Genomic DNA, 25,197 nt, shown 5'->3' with positions numbered 1-25,197 from the left:
CATTTGTGTAAGGTCCATGCTCTTTATTTGCTATAAAACAATTCAAAGGAAGATAAGATATTGGAGAGTACTTTGCCCCCTATATAAAACAATTCTGTTGTCTATGTTTATTGATAATCACCACATTTTTGAAGGACTGGGCTATAAATGGATATGGTTTTGATTATGACCTTAATTCTACCTTCTCAATATCACCATATAGACTTATTTTGCATTCATAATACATGAACATTCATATAATACACCATGTTTTCATAACACGCTTTTTTTATAACCTTTTGTTAACTTTGCTTTACGGATCCCATCAGTGATTACAAGAGGAAGGGATGACGGAAGGATACATTCTGAGTATTCAAACAGAGCCCCTAGTAACCTCCTTCACTCCCCAATCAAATCTGTGCTGACTGTAACCCTAACCCCTCCTGTCTGTCTCCACAGTAACGCTGTACGGGGTGTTCACCAACCGCAGCCAGGTGGGTATGGCCACGCACTGCCTGCTGCTTGAGCTGCTGGACGTCAGTGTGTCTGAGCTGCTTGTGAGGGCCAGTACCCAAGGCCGAGCCTGCAGCCCCCAGTGTGGTGGTTCCCAGAAGCAGGGCCATTCAATGTGGCTGGTGCAGCACTGTGCCAGGGACGTCCTGGAGGCCCTTGCCTTCCTCCATAGAGAGGGCTATGTCCATGCCGACCTCAAGCCCCGCAATGTGCTCTGGAGCGCGGACGATGAGTGCTTCAAACTCATCGACTTTGGCCTCAGCTTCAAAGAGGGCAACCAGGTGATTTGAACTGAAGAATAGGGGTTTGGCTCTGACTGTAGGCCTCTGGTGAGGGGAACCATGGGTGAATACACTGGGAACATTTTGGACTAATGAGTACACCTCTGGTGTGCGGGCTTAGAGGTTAAGAACATTGGGCCAGTAGACAAAAGGTTGCTGGTTTAAATCCCTGAGCCGACTAGGTGTAAAATCTGTTGTGCCCTTGAGCAAGGCACGTAACCCTATTTGCTCCTGTAAGTCGCTCTGGATAAGAGCGTCTGCTAAATGACAAAAGGTTAAAATAAATAAACTGGTGGAGGACAGATGTTGGAGTAAGCTGTAGTCCCTGACTAGAGGGTAGTTGTGCTAGAATGGACAAAAGATACAGTATTCTCTGTGTGAAACATTTTGCCTCCATTTTCTGTGTTCAGGATGTGAAATACATCCAGACAGATGGGTACCGTGCCCCGGAGGCTGAGCGTCAATACTCCCTGGCCCAGGCGGGGATGGAGGTGGATGGTGACTCTGGCTGCTCGGCCGCTGTGGACCTCTGGAGCTTGGCAATCGTCCTGTTGGAGATGTACTCAGGCATCAAACTCAAAGACACCGTCAGGACACCCGAGTGGAAAGTATGTCCACAGAATGGCCCTCCAACTCTGGGCCTGGATTGCTACTATGCTGAGTGTGCAGGCTTTTGTTCCACCACAGTACTAACACACCTGCTTAAATTAGTTTTTTTACCACATTATTGCCAACATTATTGTCAACAGGCCCTTCCCAACAATGGAAAAAAATAAGAAGGACATGAGGAATAAATACACAATGAGTAATGGTAACTTGGCTATTTACACGGGGTACCAGTACTGAGTCGATGTGGTAATTGAGGTAGATATGTACATATATTCAGGGGTAAAGTGACTAGGCAACAAGATAGATGATTAACAGTAGCAGCAGCGTATGTGATGAGTCAGAGTTAGTGCAAAAAGTGTCAATGCAGATAGCTATTTGGTTAACTATTTAGTAGTCTTATGGCTTGGGGGTAGAAGCTGTTCAGAGTCCCGTTGGTTCCAGAATTGGTGCATTGGTACCACTCGCCTTGCGGTAGCAAAGAGAACGGTCTATGGTGGCTAGAATCTTGGACACTTTAGGGCTTTCCTCTGACACTGCCTGGTATAGAGGTCCTGGATGGCAGGGAGCTCGACCCCAGTGATGTATGCACTACCCTCTGTACACCTTGCGGTCAGGTGCTAAGCAGTTGCCATACCAAGTGGTGATGCAGACGGTCAAGATGCTCTCAATGGTGTAGCTGTAGAACCTGAGGTTCTGAGGGCCCATGTCAAATCTTATCAGCCTCCTGAGGGGGAAGAGGCGTTGTCGTACCTTCTTCACGATTGTGTTGGTGTGTGTGGACCATGTTAACTACTTAGTGATGTGCACACTGAGGAACTTGAAGCTTTCGACCCGCTCCACTACAGCCCCGTCGATGTGGATGGGGTTGTGGGTTAATAGGGATTACAGGAGGTGACTAAGCACGCGTGATCTTAGAGGGCACTAGGGTGTTGCGTCTTGGTAATCCATTTGGTCCCACGGCCTTGTGAATGTTAACCTGTTTCAAGGTCTTATACCGCCACCCGCTGTGATTACATAACCAGACATACAGTGGACTGTAATAGAGACATGGGTACTTGTTTTCCTAGGAATTATGTGGACTCTGTTCCACCTGTAGCTAATTGATTGAAATGTTCTTCAGACAGATAGATTGATAGATAATGCACATGTATCAGATATGCATGGGTGTGTTGTCCAAACTGCTGTTCTGCAGCCTATTGTTCTTTGCTCCTGCAGGACAACAGTGCAGCAATAGTTGACCAGATCTTTGCCAGTAACAGTGTGGTGGTTCCTGCCATCCCTGTCTATCACCTCAGAGACCTTATCAAAAGGTAACAACATTCATTCAGGACCACATTCATTTTGTTTTGTTTTTAGGTAAATGCAGACATTTGATCCATTGTACCAAATTGACTCTGCACTCCCTTAAATATAAGTTGTCACTTTCAACATTGGAAAGTTACTGAAATGAATATGATGATTATCCTGCGAGAGAGGTACCTAACGTTGACATTTGTATGCTCCTGCAGTATGCTTCACAACAACCCCAAGCACAGAGGCACAGCCGAGAAGGCCCTGCTTAGCCCCTTCTTCAGCATTCCTTTTGGTAATTCACAGTCGATATGGGCACATACCTTCCTCTCAGCCAGCTTGATAGCTTGTAATACAGCATCATTTTACCAGCTCTCTCTCCACTCTCACCCCCCCAACCCCTATTTCCCTCTGCTTGTAAACATCTACCTCTTTATGACATTTGCATATTTCATTGAAATCACCCAAGATAATTTCATGTGGTTCGAATGGGGTTGGTGGAGCTGTATAAACCCTGGAAAAGGCCTCTTAAACCTATTGACTGAGGGAATATTGTGTGTGTGACAGCTCCTCACATAGAAGACTTGGTTCTGCTTCCCTCTCCTGTTCTGCGCCTGCTCAACCTGATTGATGACGGCCACCTGCACAATGAGGAGGAGTATGAAGGTAGGGTACAGCGTTTTCTAACCGACTTTCTCCTCTGACACTAAATTGCTCCTACAGTTGCTCATTATCACTATCAACGTCGGAAGTACACTAGAGCTTTAGGGAATATTGTCCCTAGATTTCCAAAATAACGGCCAATAATTTTTGGAATGGGGGGGGGGGGCAGATATTGCGACTTATGAATTGTGATTTTCAAACACTTGGGTGAAAACTTGGTAATTCCATCAGACATGGTTAAAACAAGTGTCAGGGTAGAGTACATGAATTCTAAAATGAGATCATATGAATGAATACAAACTGTGCTAACTGAATACAAAACCAAAGGAATTGATCCAATTCAAAGATTTGATCCAACATTGTAATAGGCTACAATGATAATAGATAGGATTATTCCACCTACATATTAACAAAAATATAGTGTATGATTGTGTAAGTTGGCTCAATCATTATTATAATCAAGCGATAAGGCTCAAGGGGGTGTGGTATATATTTTTTCTTTAACGTGTCGGCCCCCGGACCAGACTCAAATCCCTGTCATTCGCATGAAGAGCAGATGCCGATGCAGATCCGGGTGCCTTGTCAGAATTCGGCGGTGAGTGGGTAACCCACCAATGCCATCTGTCCTAGTGGCCAACATGCAATCATTGGAGAATAAACTGGATGAGCTCCATTCAAGACTATCCTACCAACGTGACATTTAAAAACTGACCTGCCGTCTTATATTTCACAGTCGTGGCTGAACAACGGCATGGATAATATACAGTTGCCTGGGTTTTTGTGTATCGGCAAGACCGAACAGCTACCTCCGGTAAGACGAGGGGTCTGTGTTACAGGAATTCAATTCCTTTATGTTTTATTAAACAAATTTCAATTCAACACTCTGTCCATTCCTAAGAATTTGTAAGATGCTTATTTGCATAAAATGGACAGAGACTAGTCTCAAAATCAATCAGCAGCGTTTATTCTCGAGAGTACTGAACATGATACAGTTTACCACAGGTTATAAACTGAAAATGACGTCATTAGTTTTCGTACCGTCCCGCCTCTTCTTCACCCTTGTACAAAGGCTGTATAGTTCTCAAGCCTTCCCACGTCGTCTCCCCTAATGTAGATAATTTATGACCCGAGCCAAGGTCTGCCTGTGTAGATAAGCATTCTAGCCAGTCTGGCGATAAGTTCATTAATTTTTACCAAGGAACAGACAGTCATTGTTCTAATTCTTGATTATATTTACACACATTATATTCAGTACTAGGCTTAAAAGAAAATTCATACATCTATACAGCAACATAATAGTATTCTGATTAGTCAGTCCTGATTGAAATGTATACATAATTAGTCATTATTGATAAAAAAATCCCTTAACAGTCTGTTTCTATTTATCAATAAGCGCTGGTGCGCAAAATCTGAAATTCAAGAAGTCTCAAGGTTTTTCTCGCCTGAGGTAGAGTACCTCCATGATAAGCTGTAAACCACAGTATTTACCAAGAGAGTTTATCTATATTTTTCGTAGCTGTCTATTTACCACCACAACTGATGCTGGCACTAAGACCGCACTCAACGAGCTGTATAAGGACATTGACAAGTAAATGCTCATCCAGTGATGGTGCTCCCAGGGGCCGGGGCCTTTAATGCAGGAAAACGTAAATCTGTTTTAACAAATTTCTACCAACATGTCACATGTGCAACCAGAGGGGGGAAAAAACTGTTGGACACCTTTACTCCACACACAAAGCCGTGTAGAAAGGTCTCCCTCGCCCTCTATTTGGCAAATCTGACCATAGTTAAATCCTCCTGATTCCTGCTTGCAAGCAAAAAATAAAGAAGGAAGTACCAGTGACTCACTCAATACGGAAGTGGTCAGATGACGCAGATGCTAAGCTACAGGACTGTTTTGCTAGCACAGACTGGAACATGTTCCGGGATTCTTCTGATTGCATTGAGGAGTATACCACATCATTCACCAGCTTCATCAGTAAGTGCATCGATGGTGTCGTTCCCACAGTTACCTTATGTACATACCCCAACCAGACGCCATGGATTAAAGGCAACGTCTGCACTGAGCTAAAGGGTAGAGCTGCAGCTTTCAAGGAGTGGGGCTCCAACCCGGACTCTCTTAGGAAATCTCGCTGTGCCCTCCAACAAAACATCAAACAGACAAAGTGTCAACACAGGACTAGGTTTGAATCCTAATACACCGGCTCTGACGCTCGTTGATGGATGTGGCAGGGCTGGCAAACAATTACAAACTACAAAGGGAAGTGCTGCCCAGTGACGGGAACCATGGCTTTGGCTAATTGACAGCCTCCGTGATTTCTGTGTGGGATTTGTTTTTACCTAGAGTGTTACACCAGAAAACTCATCAGCAAGCAATGCCTGTTTAACGTAGGTGGCTGAGGGGCTTTGCTGCTGTCGGGCACTTAAATTTATTTATTTTTTTTTTTATTTTTTTACATGTAAGCGTCATAAAGTATAGATTAGAGTTCGATTGATTAATCGGAATGGCCGATTTAATTAGATTTTCAAGTTTTCATTACAATCGGAAATCGGTATTTTTGGGCGCCGATTTTATTTTTTGTAATTAAAAAAAAAACATTTTAAATTGTATACCTTATTTAACTAGGCAAGTCAGTTAAGAACACATTATTATTTTCAATGACGGCCTAGGAACGGCAGGTAAACTGCCTCATTCAGGGCAGAACGACAGATTTTCACCTTGTCAGCTCGGGGGATTCAATCTTGAAACCTTACAGTTAACTAGTCCAACGCAATAACGACCTGCCTCTCTCTCGTTGCACTCCACAAGGAGACTGCCTGTTACGCGAATGCAGTAAGCCAAGGTAAGTTGCTAGCTAGCATTAAACTTATCTTATAAAAAACAATCAATCATAATCACAAGTTAACTACACATGGTTGATGATATTTCTAGATATTATCTAGCGTGTCCTGCGTTGCATATAATCTGACTGAGCATACAAGTATCGAAGTATCTGACTGAGCGGTGGTAGGCAAGAGCAGGCGCGTAAACATTCATTCAAACAGCACTTTTGTGTGTTTTTTCCAGCAGCTCTTCGTTGTGCGTCAAGCATTGCGCTGTTTATGACTTCAAGCCTATCAACTCCCGAGATGAGGCTGGTGTAACTGAAGTGAAATGGCTAGCTAGTTAGCTCGCGCAAATAGCGTTGCAAAAGTCACTTGCTCTGAGCCTGTGGCTGTTTCCCTTGCTCTGCATGGGTAATGCTGCTTCGATGGTGGTTGTTGTAGTTGTGTTGCTGGTTCGAGCCCAGGGAGGAGCGAGGAGAGGGACGGAAGCTATACTGTTACACTGGCAATACTAAAGTGCCTGTAAGAACATCCAATAGTCAAAGGTAAATGAAATACAAATGATATAGAGGGAAATAGTCCTATAACTACAATTTAACTTCTTACTTGGGAATATTGAAGACTCATGTTAAAAGAAACCACCAGCTTTCATATGTTCTGAGCAAGGAACTGAAACGTTTGCTTTCTTACATAGCACATATTGCACTTTTACTTTCTTCTCCACCACTTTGTTTTTGCATTATTTAAACCAAATTGAACATGTTTCATTATTTACTTGGGGATAAATTGATTTTATTGATGTATTATATTAAGTTAAAATAAGTGTTCATTCAGTATTGTTGTAATTGTCATTATTACAAATACGTTTTTTTAAATTCGGCCGATTTAATTGGTATCGGCTTTTTTGGTCCTCCAATTATCGGTATTGGTGTTGAAAAATCATAATCGGTCAACCTCTAGTAGAGATGGTTATTATTCAAATGATTGAATAAATGTGTTGTTGCTCTTGTTGGCGCCACAACTGAGGCACTTTTGCACAATATTTGCATTTGGTTGACATCCGTTTTTCTGTAGCCTGAATACTGCCTTACCACTATAGTGGCGCCCTTCTTTTGCACCAAATCAACGTTCTCATTAGCACTAGCAGCACTCATGTTTCGGATAGTATGAGGTTTAGGAATCTCTGTGTGTGTCTCCGGTAAGTAAAGCCTTTCGCACCTCACCAGCGTCTAACTATGCGCTCTATGCTTGTGATTGACCAGCATGTGCATGCCATGCAGAGAGAGGGAGAGCCCGCTTGTTATTGGTCAGCATCCTCTGTGCATGTACAGTTGAAGTCTGAAGTTTACACACCTTAACCAGAGTTCTTTTAAACTCAGTTTTTCACAGTTACTGAGATTTAATCCTAGTAAAAATTCCCTGTCTTAGGTCAGTTAGGATCACCACTTTATTTCAATAATGTGAAATGTCAGAATAATAGAAATTTATTTCAGATTTTATTTATTTCATCACATTCCCAGTGTGTCAGAAGTTGACATACACTCAATTAGTATTTGGTAGCATTGCCTTTAAATTGTTTAATTTGGGTCAAACTTTTCAGGTAGCCTTCCACAAACTTCCCTCAATAAGATGGGTGTATTTTGTCCCATTCCTCCTGACAGAGCTGGTGTAATAGAGTCAGGTTTGTAGGCCTCCTTGCTCACCAACGCTTTGTCAGTTCTGCCCACACATTTTCTATGGGATTGAGGTCAGGTCTTTGTGATGGCCACTCCAATACCTTGACTTTGTTGTCCTTAAGCCATTTTGCCACAACTTTGGAAATACATCCACCTCCAATAGGCATTTGAATCAATCAGAAGCTTCTAAAGCCATGACATAATTTTCTGGAATTTTGTTTAAGCTGTTTAAAGGCACAGTCAACTTAGTGTATGCAAACTTCTGACCCACTGGAATTGTGATGCAGTGAATACATGAAATAATCTGTCTGTTAACAATTTTTGGGAAAATTACTTGTGTCATGCACAGTGTCCTAACCGACTTGCCAAAACAATAGTTTGTTAACAAGAAATTTGTGGAGTGGTTGAAAAAACAAGTTATATTGACTCCAACCTAAGTGTTTGTAAACTTCCGACTTCAACTGTAGAGAGTGATTTAATGGAGTCTGGTGCGCATCTCATTAGACGACGTACCATAGTCTAGTTTTTGTTGTATTAACGGAGTGCAAAAGAAAGAATTGTAGGCTCTCGCTATATGGATATTGCTCATGTTAATATCGCAATTTCGATTAATCATGCAGCCCTATTTTTTTTTATTTTACCTTTATTTTACTAGGCAAGTCAGTTAAGAACAAATTCTTATTTTCAATGACTGCCTAGGAACAGTGGGTTAACTGCCTGTTCAGGGGCAGAACGACAGATCTGTACCTTGTCAGCTCAGGGATTTGAACTTGCAACCATCTCGTTACTAGTCCAACGCTCTAACCACTAGGCTACCCTGCCGCCCCGGCTAGTGCAAGGTGCATGAAGCTGCACCACAAGGCAGTGCCACGAGTCATCTGTGAAATAAACTATGATTAGACTAAGGCAGGCAGGCAGGCAGGCAGCAAAATTAACCGCATATACAGTGCCTTGCGAAAGTATTCGGCCCCCTTGAACTTTGCGACCTTTTGCCACATTTCTGGCTTCAAACATAAAGATATAAAACTGAATTCTTTTGTGAAGAATCAACAAGTGGGACACAATCATGAAGTGGAACGACATTTATTGGATATTTCAAACTTTTTAACAAATGAATAACAACTGAAAAATTGTGTGTGTGTAAAATTATTCAGCCCCCTTAAGTTAATACTTTGTAGCGCCACCTTTTGCTATTACAGCTGTAAGTTGTTGTATGTCTCTATCAGTTTTGCACATCGAGAGACTGACATTTTTTCCCATTCCTCCTTGCAAAACAGCTATCAGTGAGGTTGGATGGTGTGCATTTGTGAACATAGTTTTCAGTTCTTTCCACAGTGTGTGTATATGTGTGTGTGTTTGTATTTTGCTTTTTGTTTTGGATTTTTGTTATTTGTGTGTGTGTTTGTATATATTGTGTTTGTGTTTGTATATATTTGTGTGTGTGTTTGTCTATATTTGCAGACTATAGGTTATCTTCCAGAATGTCCTGTATTTGGCTATCCATCTTCCCATCAATTTTAACCATCTTCCCTGTCCCTGCTGAATAAAAACAGGCACAAAATGAACTTGCCACCTCCTGTGTGAGGGCATTATCTTGCATTGCGCCCATAACGTTTTGCATTATGCCAAAAGTTAATTTTGTTGCATCGTGTATATATATTTAATTATTTATTTATACACACTCACGTGCAGCAAAATTAACCGCATATACAGTGCTTTAAGAAAGTATTCAAAAATAAACATATCCAGGTGTTAGAATGGCCAAGACAAAGTCCAGACCTGAATGGCTGCAATCGAGAATCTGTGGAAAGAACTGAAAACTGCTGTTCACAAATGCTTCCATCCAACCTCACTGGGCTCGGCTGTTTTGCAAGGAGGAATGGCTTTAAAAATTTCAGTATCTCGACCTGCCAAAACTGATGAGAGACTTTTACGGACCTCTGAGACTATCTTACAGCTGCATTTAATCGCAGATTACACACAGGTGGATTGTATTTATCATCATTAGTCATTTAGGTCAACAGGTGGCCCTACAAAGTATTAATTAAGGGGGCTGAATAATTTTGCACGCCCAATTTTTCAGTTTTTGATTTGTTAAAAAAGTTTGAAATATCCAATAAATGTCGTTCCACTTCATGATTGTGTCCCACTTGTTGTTGATTCTTCACAAAAAAATACAGTATTATATCTTTATGTTTGAAGCCTGAAATGTGGCAAAAGGTCGCAAAGTTCAAGGGGGCCGAATACTTTTGCAAGGCACTGTATTGCAGATGGGCGCAATGCAAAATAATGCCCTCACACAGGAGAAGTTCAGCCATGCCCTTCGCGCTCTTAGTTACGGAAGTCTGCGTGATTCTGCTGTCCACTTCACGCGTCATTGACTATACCTTTTAAAACAAATGGTAAGATGTTACATTGTGAATTTGAAAAAATACATGAAAACACTATATATATATATCTATCAAAAAATATATATATATATATATATATATAAAAATACCCCCTCCCCATTTATCTCTTTCAATTTGCATTTCCTACACTGATCACATTGATATTGTGACTAACTAGCATGATGATGATGTTGTGTTGTCAGACATCTTGGAGGACATGACGGAGGAGTGTCAGAAGTATGGCTCTGTGGTCTCTTTGCTCATCCCCAAGGAGAACCCAGGCAAAGGACAGGTAACACACACAACTAGCCCCATTAGCAGTTTGTCTTTCTAATACTTCCATACAGTTTTTTTGTAGTGTATACATTTGTAGATATTGTAGACCTGCATTTTTAACATCTGTTCTTGGCTTAATCTGTGTGTGCACGCATGTTTCCCCCAGGTGTTTGTAGAATACGCTAACGCAGGCGACTCCAAAGAGGCCCAGAGACTGCTGACGGGACGGACCTTTGACGGGAAGTTTGTCGTTGCCACGTTCTACCCCCGGAGTGCTTACAAGAGAGGCTATCTGTACCAGACCGTGCAGTGAACACACACACACACCGTCTGCTGAAGAGCACAGGCCTAGGCCTCAGTCAGTCACTGTCATGATGTGTATAGTCATATCAGATCACCACTCTGCTTTCTGCAGCCTCTAGAGCCAGAGTTAACCTAGTGTGTCCTGTAGCTTTACTGTATGTAGCAACAGTCTGCGAAAGGAAAATATTGTATAATCCAATCTTCCATGTCCTGCTATGGGGATGTATACTGCTGGATGCTACGGTTGACGGATTCAGATGGGTCATATTAGCTGGCTTGACTTTTGATAATGGATCCTCACTGGCCAAAACTGCACGCTGTCCCACTTTGCACACTGTGCTGATGTCAAACCCTGAACAAAATAATTACTTGATGTCCACCGATCTTCAAGAGCACAAGTACAGTACCAAGTACCCTATGGGTTTCGTAAACCCAGCAAGCAGTTTGGATTGAATAGGGCCCTAGTTTTGTCTGTACGCAACGGCTTGAATATCCTATATTTATTAGTGTAATTGAAACCGTTCCTGATAGATTGATCTTGGGTCTCTCGTTAAAAGCTGAGCCACAATTTCATCTTGTCCAAAGTTACCTTCCCATGACCTATTTTTCTATGAGATGTTTGTTTTGAGACTTGAATTCCAAAGGTACCACTCCAGATCATCAGTAGAATCGCGCTGAGTTCTAGAACTTTCTGAGCCTAAACTCCAACCACTCAACGTCAGCACTTTTCTGTGGTACATGGAAAAATATAAATGTCTTTGTTATTTATGACATTTTTTAAAATCTGGTTTCTACCTAATATACTATTATTATATTTTGTCCAAGTTGACCCATATACTACTTATACTCCAGAATGGCTGCGCTGATGTGAGTGGAAGTTTTTTTAAATTTTCGATATGTTATGAAAGGAATGGGTTATTTCCTTAGCACTGTACGATACAAAGCAACAAGCTTACTTTACGTTCAGAACCCATGGATAGGGTTTTCACAGTTGAATATTTCAGTTGAAGAGCATTCGAGCTGACCGTTTCATAAAACAGTAGCCGACTGTCAGTTCTACCTGACGTCTGTGAGTTAGTCTACATAACGAACCAATGTGTGAGAGCTGTGCTAGTGTAGGTATTTGTTGATTATGGTGAGATTATAGATTAATCCAATACTGCAGAGTTTTGTATCCTATGTTGTGTGTGGGGGATGTTGAAATTAACTTATCAGTTCATTGCATGCAACATTGTTATGTTGGGCAGTATTTATTCAGACAGTCTTCCCATTGTCTGTCTGCTACTCACATTCAGTCCAATAACATTGTGAATCTTAAGCGTAAATCATAGTTCACAGACGCTGAGACTCGATAGTCCGGGGTCCCATCGTGACATAGCTATGCAGCTCTGAAACACCGTCTGTGGGGACGCACAGCCTGAGCGCTCACCACCCCACAATTCCCAGCCAACACGGCTATTCATTTGAATGTGTAGACAGTTGGAGAAAAATGCTTGTGCTGCCCTGATAATTCTAAAAGTACGAAAGCCAAGGGTCCAATATTCTAGAACACTGCTGTGCATACACGTACACATTTTGGACTATGATGGACGCTTCAGGTTGGGCACAGATGCTTCTGAATGAGTTGGCTGGCATTGAACAGGTTAAAGCTCCATCCTGCCTGCCCAGCCCATCCAGATGTTTGAGAAAGAGACCATATATTAACATGAGCAGAAACAACATTCTGGATATTCTGCAGTTTACACTTCCAGTCAACTGGCGCCATGTGACAACTGTCGAGGCTGATTGAGACATTGTTGACAACATCCTGCCTAAATGTGAAAGCACTGACCAGGACTTATGGGTGACCGGTCATAACATCGATATGTGAGGTTATCCCATACCAAATGTAGTCTGCTGCCTTCTCTGTGTTATCTAGTCTAACACTGTAATGTTGCCATTTAGTTTCAGCACACTGTCCCTTCAGTGTGTTATTCAAAGTAGATCCCAATGAAAGCCTTCATAGTTTCCTTCCTGATCTCCACAACCATGGCGCATGATGATGACATTTCTTTATGCAAACATTTTCAGGGCGCTTCTTTGTTTTTCGTTTACACTTTGGGTCAGTTATCCTAATACAGTGTCTGTTTCTTTACTTCTATGTCTTCTGATATACTAATATGAAAACATTCTATGTATCTGATAAAGCTTTTAGATTGCTGTAATGGATTTGTGGGCGAGGCGGTATCTGGTGTTAGCCCATAGCTAGCAAGATTGACAAACTTCTGTATGATATTTGTTGTAATAGCAGCGAGTGTAATAAGAGTATTAGCATGCAGGTGGCAGAGCAGGATTCCTCTGGACAGTGAATATGCAGTCAATACTGATCACGGAAAACCAGTACAATTACATAGCTACAGACACTACATGAGAAGGAGAGCGACAGTAACAGAGGGAGCTGTGCTGTAAGTCCGAGTACATACAGTTGAAGTCGGAAGTTTACATACACCTTAGCCAAATCCATTTAAACTCTGTTTTTCAACATTTCTGACATTTAATCCTAGCAAAGAAATTCCTGTCTTCGGTCAGTTAGGATCACCACTTGATTTTTAGAATGTGAAATGTCAGAATAATAGTTGAGAGAATTACTTATTTCAGATTTTATTTCTTTCATCACATTCCAAGTGGGTCAGAAGTTTACATACACTCAATTAGTATTTGGTAGCACTGACTTTAAATTGTTTAACTTGGGTCAAACGTTTCGGGTAGCCTTCCACAAGCTTCCCACAATAAGTTGGGTGAATTTTGTCCCATTCCTCCTGACAGAGCTGGTGTAACTGAGTTAGGTTTGTAGGGCTCCTTGCTCGCACATGCTTTTTCAGTTCTTCTCACACATTTTCTATAGGATTTGAGGTCAGGGCTTTGCGATGGCCACTCCAATACTTTGACTGTGTTGTCCTTAAGCCATTTTGCCACAACTTTGGAAGAATGCTTGGGGGTCATTGTCCATTTGGAAGACCCATTTGCGACCAAGCTTTAACTTCCTGACTGATGTCTTGAGATGTTGCTTCAATATATCAACATAATTTTCCTCCCTCATGATGCCATCTATTTTGTGACATGCACCATTCCCTCTTGCAGCAAAGCACCCCTACAACATGATGCTGCCACCCCAGTGCTTCACGGTTCTTTGGCTTGCAAGCCTGCCCCTTTTTCCTTCAAACATAACGATGGTCATCATGGCCAAAAAGTTTTTTTTTCTTCAGACCAGAGGACATTTCTCCAAAAAGTATGATCCTTGTCCCCCATATGCAGTTGCAAACCGTAGTCTGGCTTTTTTAATGGTGGTTTTGGAGCAGTGGCTTCTTCCTTGCTGAGCGGCCTTTCAGGTTATGTCGATATAGGACTCGTTTTACTGTGGGTATAGATGCTTTGTACCTGTTTCCTCCAGCATCTTCACAGGGTCCTTTGCTGTTATTCTGGGATTGATTTGCACTTTTCACACAAAAGTACGTACATCTCTAGGAGACAGAACGCGTCTCCTTCCTGAGCAGTATGACGGCTGCGTGGTCCCATGGTATACTTGTGTACTATTGTTTTGTACAGATGAACGTGGTACCTTCAAGCATTTGGTAATTTCTCCCAAAGAGGATCCAGATTTGTGGAGGTCTACAACTCTTTTTCTGAGGTCTTTGCTGATTTTTCTTTTGATTTTCCCATGATGTCAAGCAAAGATGCACAGAGTTTGAAGGTAGGCCTTGAAATATATCCACAGGTACACCTCCAATTGACTCAAATGATGTCAATTAGCCTATCAGAAGCTTCTAAAGCCATGACATAATTTTCTGGAATTTTCCAAGCTGTTTAAAGGCATAGTCAACTTAGTGTATGTAAACTTCTAATCTACTGGAATTGTGATGCAGTGAATTATAAATGAAATAATCGGTCTGTTAACAATTGTTGGAAAAATGACTTGTGTCATGCACAAAGTAGATGTCCTAACAGTCTTGCCAAAAATATAGTTTGTTAACAAGAAATTTGTGGAGTAGTTGAAAAACATTTTTTTTTCAATTGTTTAAGCACAATTTTGAAAACAGGGCCCGGTTTGTCAAAACACTACACACAATTAGCACAACCCTACCCCAAAGTAACACTTCAGATCATTTGCAAAATGGAATACTTTTGTCAAAACCCCGACTTCATAAAAATAATATTTTGTTACCGTACGAAACACACATTTCATGACTTCAGTCTTTTTGAACCAGTTACACTGCTGTTGCTAACCTAAAACACTTTTAGCAAGTCTAATTGTCAGTGAGTAGAGTACTGTAAATGAAGTACACAGAGAAAGTGCAACTATACAAACACTACAGACTGAGGAAAATAGCATTTATTTCTCTCCATATTCCCAAATCAAATCATGGAGAATCACAACAAAACATGTCCCAGTTTTCATGCTACTACAGTAGTGTGCATAACACTTAGCTCGGCAAACAACAGACAAATGTAAAATACTGTATTCAGTACAGGTTACAATTACAGTAAATAACAACCAACATAAAAAAATCATCTAAAAACTGACAAATTGTACAGAAAATACTACAGTAAACATACTATACATTATCTCTTCGCCTAGCTGGATCTGGCCGGAGAATTTCATCAACATCACAAGCAATATCGTCATTAGCAAGACAACGCGGGAAGAAACGTCTTGAATGTCGAATCCTTCCTTGCACAGCTGCGGTGTCGACTTGGTCACAGGCGTCCTCCATGGCCTGAATGAGGGGTACCCGAGCCTGGGATCGTAAACCTTCCACCGCCATGCAGAGAAACTCTTCGATATGGTTTAGAAACGGAGAGTATGGTAGAAGGTATCGTACTGTGGATGGTGTTGAAACCAGTTCTGGACCAAAACAGCGGTGGAATGACACATTGTCCCAGATGACCGTGTATTGCATCTGGTGCGTTTCATTACCTGCTGTGCCGATGTGGTGCAATCGGTCCAAAAATGCGAGGTGTGTTGTAAGGGACCGTTTTGGCATGACAGAGGACAACCCCATGCTGTGAAATGGCAGCGCAAAGGGTGATGTTACCTCCACGTTGCCCTGGGACATTGATTATAGCCCTGTGGCCAATGATATTTCTGCCTCTCCTTGCTTTTGTGAGGTTGAACCCTGCCTCATCAATATATATGAATTCATGAAGGATTTCCTCTGCGTCCATCTGCAAAACTCCCTGAAATACAGTGAAAGACAAGATTGTGTAGTTCAGGATAGGTCTAGTTTTCAGTCAATGTAAAAAAAAAAGTAATGTGTGCAGTATGCAACATCACAGTGCTAAAGTGAACAACACAGACCTCCACATACTCATGCCGCAGCTGTTTGGCCCTCTCTGAATTCGCTCAAAAGGCACTCGATAAAGTTGTTTCATTTGAAGCTGATGTCTTTTCAGGATGTGTGCCCGTGTTGACTGAGAGACCTGATGGACATCATTGAAAATGGCATGGTCACCGATAATGTTGGCTTGTAATTCTCTGAGCCTGAGCATTATTGGTCAAAACCATGTTTATTATCTCTCTTGTTCTGCGTGAATATGGGCCCCCTTCCTCCTTGTCGTTCCTGACCCTCAATCCTATCTAGAGAATAATACATGTAACTTACTGTACAATGTCACAGGAAGGGGTATCACAAGTGCTGATAGCCAGCATACAATAAGCGGCTGATTGCTGGTAACTGTTGACAGATCTTTAACCTGTTTTCCTGTCAAAGTCCTTATGACAGATGCCGCACTATATCTGCTAAGATTTGGCTGAACTCTCAGTCCAGCCTCCCTCAGCTTCAATCCGTGGTTCACAACATGGTCCACTAGTGTTGCGCAAATGTCATTTGATAAGTTTCGTCCTCTTCTTCTTTGTGCACGTTCTCCTCCTGCTTCAGGTCTTCCTCGACCTCTGCCTCTTCCTCTACTTCCTTCTCCTCCTCTGTGTACTCCTCCTCTCACCCTCACTCTTCTTCTGACTCCTTCCATTTTGGTTGAAGACAGGTGAACCTACCTGCTGCATTTTTATAGTGCTTAAACCTGATTGGTGTGTCTACAATTCAGCAATCATGTGTTTGCACCTGATGGCTGTGTATAACAGATTGGCTCATAGGTGTGGTAAGTTGACACAATGCTTTGGAATTGCAAGGGAGTGACATCATGATATACTTCTGTGTCTGATATATACACAAGGGTGTTTTAGTGTTTTGCAAATCACTGTGTGTAATGTTTTGCAAATAGTGTGAAGCTGACAATGTGCTTACAGTTATGCAAATCTAACCTTGTGTTTTGCTCCTTGAGTGTAAGGTTTTGCTAATTGTGGGAAAAATTCCATTTTTTAGTGTGTAAGCAATCGTAAAAAAACAAATGACTCCAACCTAAGTGGATGTAAACTTCCGACTTCAACTGTACCATGCTGCTTTGAGCTCAAGACTTTCTTTCGGCCACAGACTATTCTCATATCCCGGAGTTGTGTCGGTAAGACTAAAAAAGCTTCCTAGCTAAGTAGTACTGTACGCTCTTGAATAAAATATCCCAGTTTACGGCCTAACTCTATATTGAGAGAAGGCAGAATTATTGTGGAACTTTCTTTTGGAAAGTTTTTTTGTGTTACTCTGAGAAGTTTAGAATTGTCACTGAGCATCCACCCGACCCCAATCTATTCAGTAATGGATGGAAGGAGTGACTGTTTGCAGACACCCGGGGCAATCTGTGCTTGTCTGTCAGCCCTATCTATCACTGTTCTATCCTGCTCCAGCTCTGACCTCTAACCCCCTGTCCTGATAGGCTAGTCCAGCAGAGGACCAGAGCCTTGTTAATATGCATAAAGCCCCTCTCCTTGGGATTCTCAGATTCTGCCTAATGGATAGAATGGCATGGTCCTCATCCATATACACACAGGCAGCCTTATAAATACACTTGGCTTTGATGATGAGGGGTCAAGGGGAGGCCGGAGTGGGCTAGGGGTATTAGGCAAATGAGGGGGGAGGGAGGTCACTGGGTTAATCTGTATCAGTGGGGGGAGGCGATAGCGTCCAAGCTGACACAACACTCCATCTCTCTTGTTCTCACTCATTAGAAGTTATTGTTGACCCAAGTTACTGCAGTAACACACAAGTAGGTATAAAGGTTAGAGAGTAGAGTGTGTTCTTTATATTAATTTCTAGTGGTTTGAATGGGGGGAGGCTTCCTGCATCCTCCCAGCTGGTTGTTGATTAGCATTATGTTTCATTCCGGTTTATTAGCGAGAAGTGCACTTAAGATTATATAGGAACTCTGAACTCCACTGAATTGAGCCCAACCATGTTTTACAGCACTGATTTAAATGAAAGCGAAATCTCAGTTTGAGCAATATAATTTAGAACGCAGGCTCCAAAGACTACAGCACTGATACCAATGTGTTATCAATCATGTCCCTTCCCCACTGAAAGACAATCATGATGATTATCACTGTTGCCTTTTTTTTATTTTATTTTTAGCATCCTTTTGTCTCCTTTGGGTTTTGTGAACGCCTACTCCATTGAGCGGCTGGCAGCCTCCCTGTTACAAAGAACAACCATGTCTCCAACAACTTGATCTGACTTAAATGTAATGTGAATATCTCGCTCTGAGAATCCCTCCACTCACACTAACTGATCTGTCAAATCTGCATTATTAAAGGCACATATTATGAGTGAGACGTGTGTGTGTGTGTGTGTGTGTGACCATGTATTGCCTCACAGAACTCTGTTATTCTGAGATTGATTATACATGTTCATATTGTCGTTTGCATTATCTCACAATAAAGAACGCTTGACTTGACTATCTTTAATTCGTGTTTGCAATATGTTAGCCCATTTATGCTTGTTTTTACAGTCTGGATCAGCTATATCAATACAGACGTAAAAACCTTACATGATGTATTAACGTAGGTTTGCCACTAGAGGCCAGCACAGCCACACATCACATCATACTGCTATTACTATTAGATTTATTTACTTCTGTTGCTTTCTCTCTTTTTTTGATCCCCACAGTCTAGCCGCTGAGTTGAGCAGACCTCACAACCACACACGATAAATGCATAATCTAACAAGGTCTATTGATCCCTGTCATACTCTGATCGATTACCTTGCCCTGATGTTTTCAGCAAGCCAACAAATGATTGCTTTCCACAACCTTCTGGAGTGGAAGGATACAGGCTGACCGATAATTCATTATAAAAAGAATATCCCATAGTGGGATAGCCTGGATATCGGGCTAACACGTCAAACACTGATGCCTTAAACATATGAACTCATGAGTTAGTGCTGTATCAAGTCCAGGGGTTGGAACCGGTTTGAGGAACAGAATCCGAACCGGGAACGAAAGTGATCTATACTGTTCAGAACCGTTATTTTAAAAGCATGGGAACCGGTTAATAACATTTGTTTTACTTCTGGAAATTTCTTTCAGTCCCATATATAATTGCAACAAGGCGCCTATGCAAAGCCCTCACTATTTCACTTAGGAACGTATTCTTGTGTCTGCCTGCCAGCTGAAAATCTTTGCCAGTGCCTGTGTAGGCAACCTTCCCCTCCCCTTTCTAAAGCTTAGGTTACTGTAGCCTACTGACGTTACAAGCTTGATTCAGCAATTCGGGGGAGATTTTTAATTAGCAAAGAATGGATTAACTTTTTCAATGCTAGTTACGGATACTATAGCTATCATGTTTCACATTGAATTTAACTACAAAAAGGTAAGGCGTGTTTTTAATTCTGGTGCCCCTCTGCACACACAAGCTTGTTAGCTCGCTAGCTATATCTGGTCCAACGTGAAGCCAGCTCTTGTAAGTCCAAAGACTTTCAATGTTCCTCCAAAGAAGCCGCTCCTTCGTAGGTATATAATTCTGTGGGCCTAATTCAGATGATGCATGTCATAACAAGATGCCCAACGCTTCAAGCCACCGCCTCCACCCTCTCGCCACCCGCAAAATTTCAGTCACGTTGTGCCCTACACTTGTCTGTCCATCACGCATGTAAACAACCGGCTGCCTAGGATCAAACAATTATAGCTTGCCTGCTTCATAGCAAGCTGCTCTATCTGCACTGTTTGGTGAAGTAATTTAATGTTGAGCTTATGTGAAAACATTTCGATTTTAGAGAAACAGAAAGGAATGATTAAACCCGGGATCTTTTTGGGGTTCGAACCGATTCAGAATTTTATTTTGTAGGTCGGAATAGCAGAACGGAACGCAAAAAAAATATGGTTCTGTTCAGATCTAAGTTATTGAAAAATTATTTTGCTTTGAACCCCTGATCAAGACCAAGTTAATTTCCCAATGTAGGTATTAAAAATACGTAGTAGGCCTACATTAGAGCTCTTAAACAAGTGAGTAATAAGACTATAAGAGCAGACCCCCTGTAGCCCTCTACATTCCACAGCCACCCCACAGCCTCCTAACACATTGTCCTGCTGCTTCCTGTCACTGGGAATAGTTTACAGCCTGCCCCATAACAAAGGCCTTGTCTGGGCACAACCACACTGGGCCCCTAGAGGACAGACCAATGTATGGTTGGCGGAAGGAAGAGACTTTCCAACTTGTACGTGAGAATATTGGAATGGTCAACTTTGAGTCAAACAAAGCCGCTTTGTCTGCAGTGATTCAATGTTCTCACAGCCTGAAGTTAGTCATTGATCTGCTGATGAATAGCTGTAGAACTAGAACAAGGAATAGTCGGGCCGAGAGGGCCTGTCCAACACACACGCGTCCATTGATCTTCTGACAGGGGACATACATTGAGTTGCACCCACTTTTGCCCTCAGAACAGCCTCGATTCGTCGGGGGATGGACGACAAGGTGTCAAACATTCCACAGGATGCTGGCCCATGTTGACTCCAATGCTTCCCACAGTTGTGTCAAGTTGGCTGGATGTCCTTTTGAGTGGTGGACCTTTCTTGATACACATGGGAAACTGTTGTGTGAAAAACCCAGCAGTGTTGCAGTTCTTGACACTCAAACCGGTGTGCCTAGGCGCCTACTACCATACCCCTTTCAAAGGCAGTTAAATCTGTCGTCTTGCCCATTCACCCTCAATGGCACACATACACGTCTCAAGGCTTAAAAATCATTCTTTAACATGTCTCCTCCCCTTCATCTACATTGATTTGAAGTGGATTTAAGGGATCATACAGTAGCTTTCATCTGGTCAGTCTATGTTATGGAAAGAGCATAATGTTTTTTTCTCCCATCTTCACAGAATACCCCATAATGACAAAGTGAAAACATGTTTTTAGAAATGTAGCACATTTTTTGGAAGATGAAAGCACCTTTTGGCAGCAGTTACAGCTGTGAGTTTTTTTGGTTAAGTCTCTAGGATCTTTGCACACCTGAATTGTGCAATACTTGACTATTTTTAAAATTCTTAAAGCTCTGTCAAGTTGATTGTTGATTATTTACTAGATCAGATATTTTTAAGTATTGCCATACAATTTCAAGACAATTATAAGTCAACTATAACTAGGCCACTCAGGAACAAATATGAAGATTGGTACTCTGTGATGTGGTGTTGGATTTGCCCCAAACATTACACTTTGTTTTCAGGACAAAAGTAAATTTCTTTGTCACATTCTTTGCAGTTTTTCCATTCAACTATGTTTTAAAATTACCATTGGCCTCATGGTGAAATTCGTGAGTAATTTCCTTCCTCTCTGGGAACTGAGTTAGGAAGGATGCCCATATCTTTGTATTGACTGGGTGTATTGATACACCATCCAAAGCCTAATTAACAAAGGGATATTCAGCATCTGCCTTTTTTTTTACACATCTACCAATATGTGACCTTCTTTGAGAGATATTGGAAAACCTCCCTGGTCTTTGTGGTTGAATCTGTGCTAGAAATTCACTACTCGATTGAGGGACTTAACAATTATATGTATGTGTGGGGTACAGAGATGAGGTAGTCATTAAAAAAATGTTAACCACTTTTATTGAACAAGGAATTAGTCCATGCAACTTATTACACGATTTATTAAGCACATTTTTACTCCTGAACATATTTATTAGGCTTACCATAACAACGGTGTTGAAAACATATTGACTCAAGACATTTCAGCTTTAAATGTTTCTTAAATAAATATATTCTATAAACAAAATTCCACTTTGACATTATGGGGTATTGTGTGTAGATCTACGACACAATCTCAATTTAAAATATTTTAAATTCAGGCTGCAACACAACAAAATGTAGAAAAAGTAAAAGGGTGTGAGAACTTTCTGAAGGCACCGTATGGCTGTCTGTCGCAGGCATGTTAATCAAAACGTGACCATCAGAGTTTTGGTTGGTGCGTAAAAACCTTGAATTCAGATAAATACGAAGGTGTGATCGGTCCGCACTCAAAAAGATGTTGCATAAAGCTTACTTAATTTTTATTTATTTAGTATTCTTTCGATTTTTCTTATTCAGGCATGTTCACTGGAGAGTGAGAGAGCAAGGGAGATAGAGAAATAGGCTGAGAGCAGGGGATTGAGAGACCTGCAGGGACCTAGCCCAGTGAGGATCAGCACAGCGGCCTCATCACGAGAGGATAGAAGGGGAATATGAACGGACACACACACAGACAATCTGATCGATAAGGCTGATAAAATCCAATTCAGCTTGCTGACGCTGCCTAATACATGTGTGTGTGTGTGTGTGTTGGAGGTCAGATTATCCTATCTGAGTGAGAGTGAGAGGAAGAAAAAGGAAACTCACTAGACAGGAGGACTCTACACACTGGTGTCATCTCAGGTGAACTTGTCACCTTTCTAACTGTGGCATGCCTTAAAAAAAGTGGACACCACCTTCCTTCACCTTGAACCTGTGTAGTCCACTTGCCTGTTTGGGCCTGTTTCTGTCTAGTTTGTGTATTAGACCAGGAAAGGAAGCTACTTTTTAAACTGTTGACTAGTGAAATAGCCATTCTAATCAAATGAGGTGCATTGACTCACTCTGATTAATGAGTTGTACTGATTAACTCCCCACTGTCTCACTGGCTCTAAGTGTGTGTGTGTGTGTGTTTACTGTGTGTTTTAGCCAGAGAGAGTCTGCCAGTCTGTCTTGGGAGTGCGATTAAACAGCCAGCTTGACTGCCTGTGTGTAGTCCTGTTCCAGACCCAATTTTGCGCACACACACACACACACACACACACACACACACACACACACACACACACACACACACACACACACACGTTGATGTTCTTCTATCCTCGTGGGGACCTAAACTGTATTTATATTCAAAATCCTATTTTCCTTAACCTGTAACTCCTAACTCCTAATTCTAACCCTAGCCCCTTATCTTAAAAAAGCCTTTATCCTCATGAGGATGTGGGAAATGTTCCCACGAGGGAGAATTGTCCTTGTTTTGCTATCCTTGTGTGTCTTGGCCAGGTAAATGAGAACTTGTTCTCAACTAGCTTACCTGGTTAAATAAAGGTGAAATAAAATGTATAAAAAGAACCAACACACACAGACCAGGACATAGAGGATGATACTCAGCCAGTATCGCTGTTTGGAAAATGTTAATAGTTCAAAGTTCAACTCAGATTATAACATCGTTTAACTGTGTAATCCTATTGCTATTCCTTATCAGTGTGACATTCTGTCTTTCAGCGTCCCTTGGCTGTGAAGGACTTTAATAATCCTCCACGTGTTTATTGAAGATAGGAACACTGTGATATTTAGGACAAGGAAGGAATCCAGTGGCTGCCTGCCTGCTGCTGGCTCAAATTAGAGAATAGATTAAATATACATTAAAGCAGAGGATTTCCTCCAGTCGGTGGAATGACCTCTGACAGAGGATGTGTTACAATCAAGAAGCGGCTAATACATGAATTCACTTTCATCCTTCTCACAGGAAGTGATATAAAAACACATTTGTTCTGTTCCTCTTCTAAGTCTAGATGATGGTTAAGTAAACAGTTTTATTCTCTGGTTCACTTCATTATTCCCTTTGAAGGACGAGGGAAGGATTTGACATGAAATACAATAAAGAAGAGGAGAACACAGACAGCTGAGACATGGCGTTGAGATGGTTACACCAAATAAATCACTCAATCTCATTTACATATTCATCAGCGTTTACGTGCAGTCTAGGCAATGCAGCGTTTGAAGGCAATAGAAAAACGACACGTGTGCCATTCTCTAAGAGAGGATGTATGCAAAGTCAAGGCCATCAAATGAGGTCAGACAATCGAAATGAGTTCTACAGTGTAGCCCCTTTATTTTGCTTGTACATAGAAGAGCTTTCTGCGAACAGTGACAGGAGATATTAGGTTCAAGCCAAGGTCCTGGCTAGATCTTGTAATCAGTTCCCCAGCATACTAAAAACGTGCTAAACAGTACAGCATAGAAAAGGTATACAAGAAAAGTCACCACAGTTTGCAATATGTGGTAACCATGGTGAATGGAATGTATTTTAGTAGCCCTATAAATATCTTCTAGCAAAATGCAAAAATACAGAGAAAAATGACTACCCCCTTCAAAACAATCCAACATTTGAACATGAAAGTGTTTTAAAATGTTTTATTGCCACACACTGGATAGGTGCAGTCAGTGAAATGTGCTGTTTTGCCATTTTATTTCTGCCTCTGCTCTTAATTGTCATTCTGCAAGTATGGAGGGATACATAAATATGGAAAATCCAATTATATTTTATTGTCGTCTCCACTCCCCTTTCCAGGATCCTAAATTCAGCAAAAGATGTGACAGTGGCATTGTTGAATGTGACACAATTTGCCATTGTTGTGTGAGGGGAAAGAAGCACAACAGGAAATGGCCCAAAATAGACAGGAAAGCTTCTGAAAAGACAGAAGAGAGCAAAGTCTTTTCCGTTTGGTCCATAAGTTACAGTTAAACGAGTTTTATACTTCATTTTCTTCTTTATATTTTCCAGTAGCAAGAGTTAGTGTTTCCAAACAACAACAAACAAGAAAAATATAACTGGAAAAACTAAATAAATCTCCCCCCAAAAAATATATATACTGTGCATTTGGAAAGTATTCAGATCCCTTGACTTTTTCCACATTTCATTAAGTTACAGCTCTGGCTGGGCCACTCAAGGACATTCAGAGACTTGCCCTGAAGCCACTCCTGCGTTGTCTTGGCTGTGTGCTTAGGGTCGTTGTCCTGTTGGAAGGTGAACCTTCACCCCAGTCTGAGGTCCTGAACGCTCTGGAGCAGGTTTTCATCAAGGATCTCTCTATACATTGCACCGTTCATCTTTCCCTCGATCCTGACTAGTCTCCCAGTCCCTGCCGCTGAAAAACACCCCCACAGCATGATATTTTTTCTTAAAATTGAAGGCGAATGTATTACAAATAATGAATAGTAAAACTTATTTAATATATAAGGGCTTCATCAGAACTGTCCATATGTG

General features: G+C 41.5%; 2 protein-coding genes across 3 annotated transcripts in view; one reads left to right on the top strand and one right to left on the bottom strand.

Moving 5' to 3' along the window:
- Positions 1-18,629, top strand: part of LOC135556287 (serine/threonine-protein kinase Kist-like) — a 29,606-nt gene extending 10,977 nt beyond the window's left edge. The window contains exons 2-8 of one of the 2 annotated variants that reach the window (XM_064989361.1): positions 439-773; positions 1,184-1,381; positions 2,598-2,692; positions 2,891-2,967; positions 3,240-3,338; positions 10,431-10,519; positions 10,670-18,629. In XM_064989361.1, coding sequence (XP_064845433.1) covers positions 439-773; positions 1,184-1,381; positions 2,598-2,692; positions 2,891-2,967; positions 3,240-3,338; positions 10,431-10,519; positions 10,670-10,816 — 1,040 coding nt within the window. In that variant the 3' untranslated portion in view covers positions 10,817-18,629. Of the gene's footprint in view, positions 1-438; positions 774-1,183; positions 1,382-2,597; positions 2,693-2,890; positions 2,968-3,239; positions 3,339-3,891; positions 7,884-10,430; positions 10,520-10,669 lie in introns of those variants that run through there. The other variant, XM_064989362.1, reaches the window with a different exon arrangement.
- A 5,823-nt stretch (positions 18,630-24,452) lies between these two features.
- The window catches only part of LOC135556283 (carboxyl-terminal PDZ ligand of neuronal nitric oxide synthase protein-like), a 232,936-nt gene continuing 232,191 nt past the window's right edge, over positions 24,453-25,197 (bottom strand). The window contains exon 12 of the mRNA XM_064989358.1: positions 24,453-25,197. This exon is cut by the window's right edge and continues 3,308 nt beyond it. The gene's annotated coding sequence lies outside the window, so the exon portion shown is untranslated.

Source organism: Oncorhynchus masou, chromosome 15, assembly GCF_036934945.1.
Source record: "Oncorhynchus masou masou isolate Uvic2021 chromosome 15, UVic_Omas_1.1, whole genome shotgun sequence".
NCBI lineage: Eukaryota > Metazoa > Chordata > Actinopteri > Salmoniformes > Salmonidae > Oncorhynchus > Oncorhynchus masou.
The sequence above is the reverse complement of the archived record's forward strand: the minus strand, read 5'-3'. Positions and strand labels throughout refer to the sequence as shown.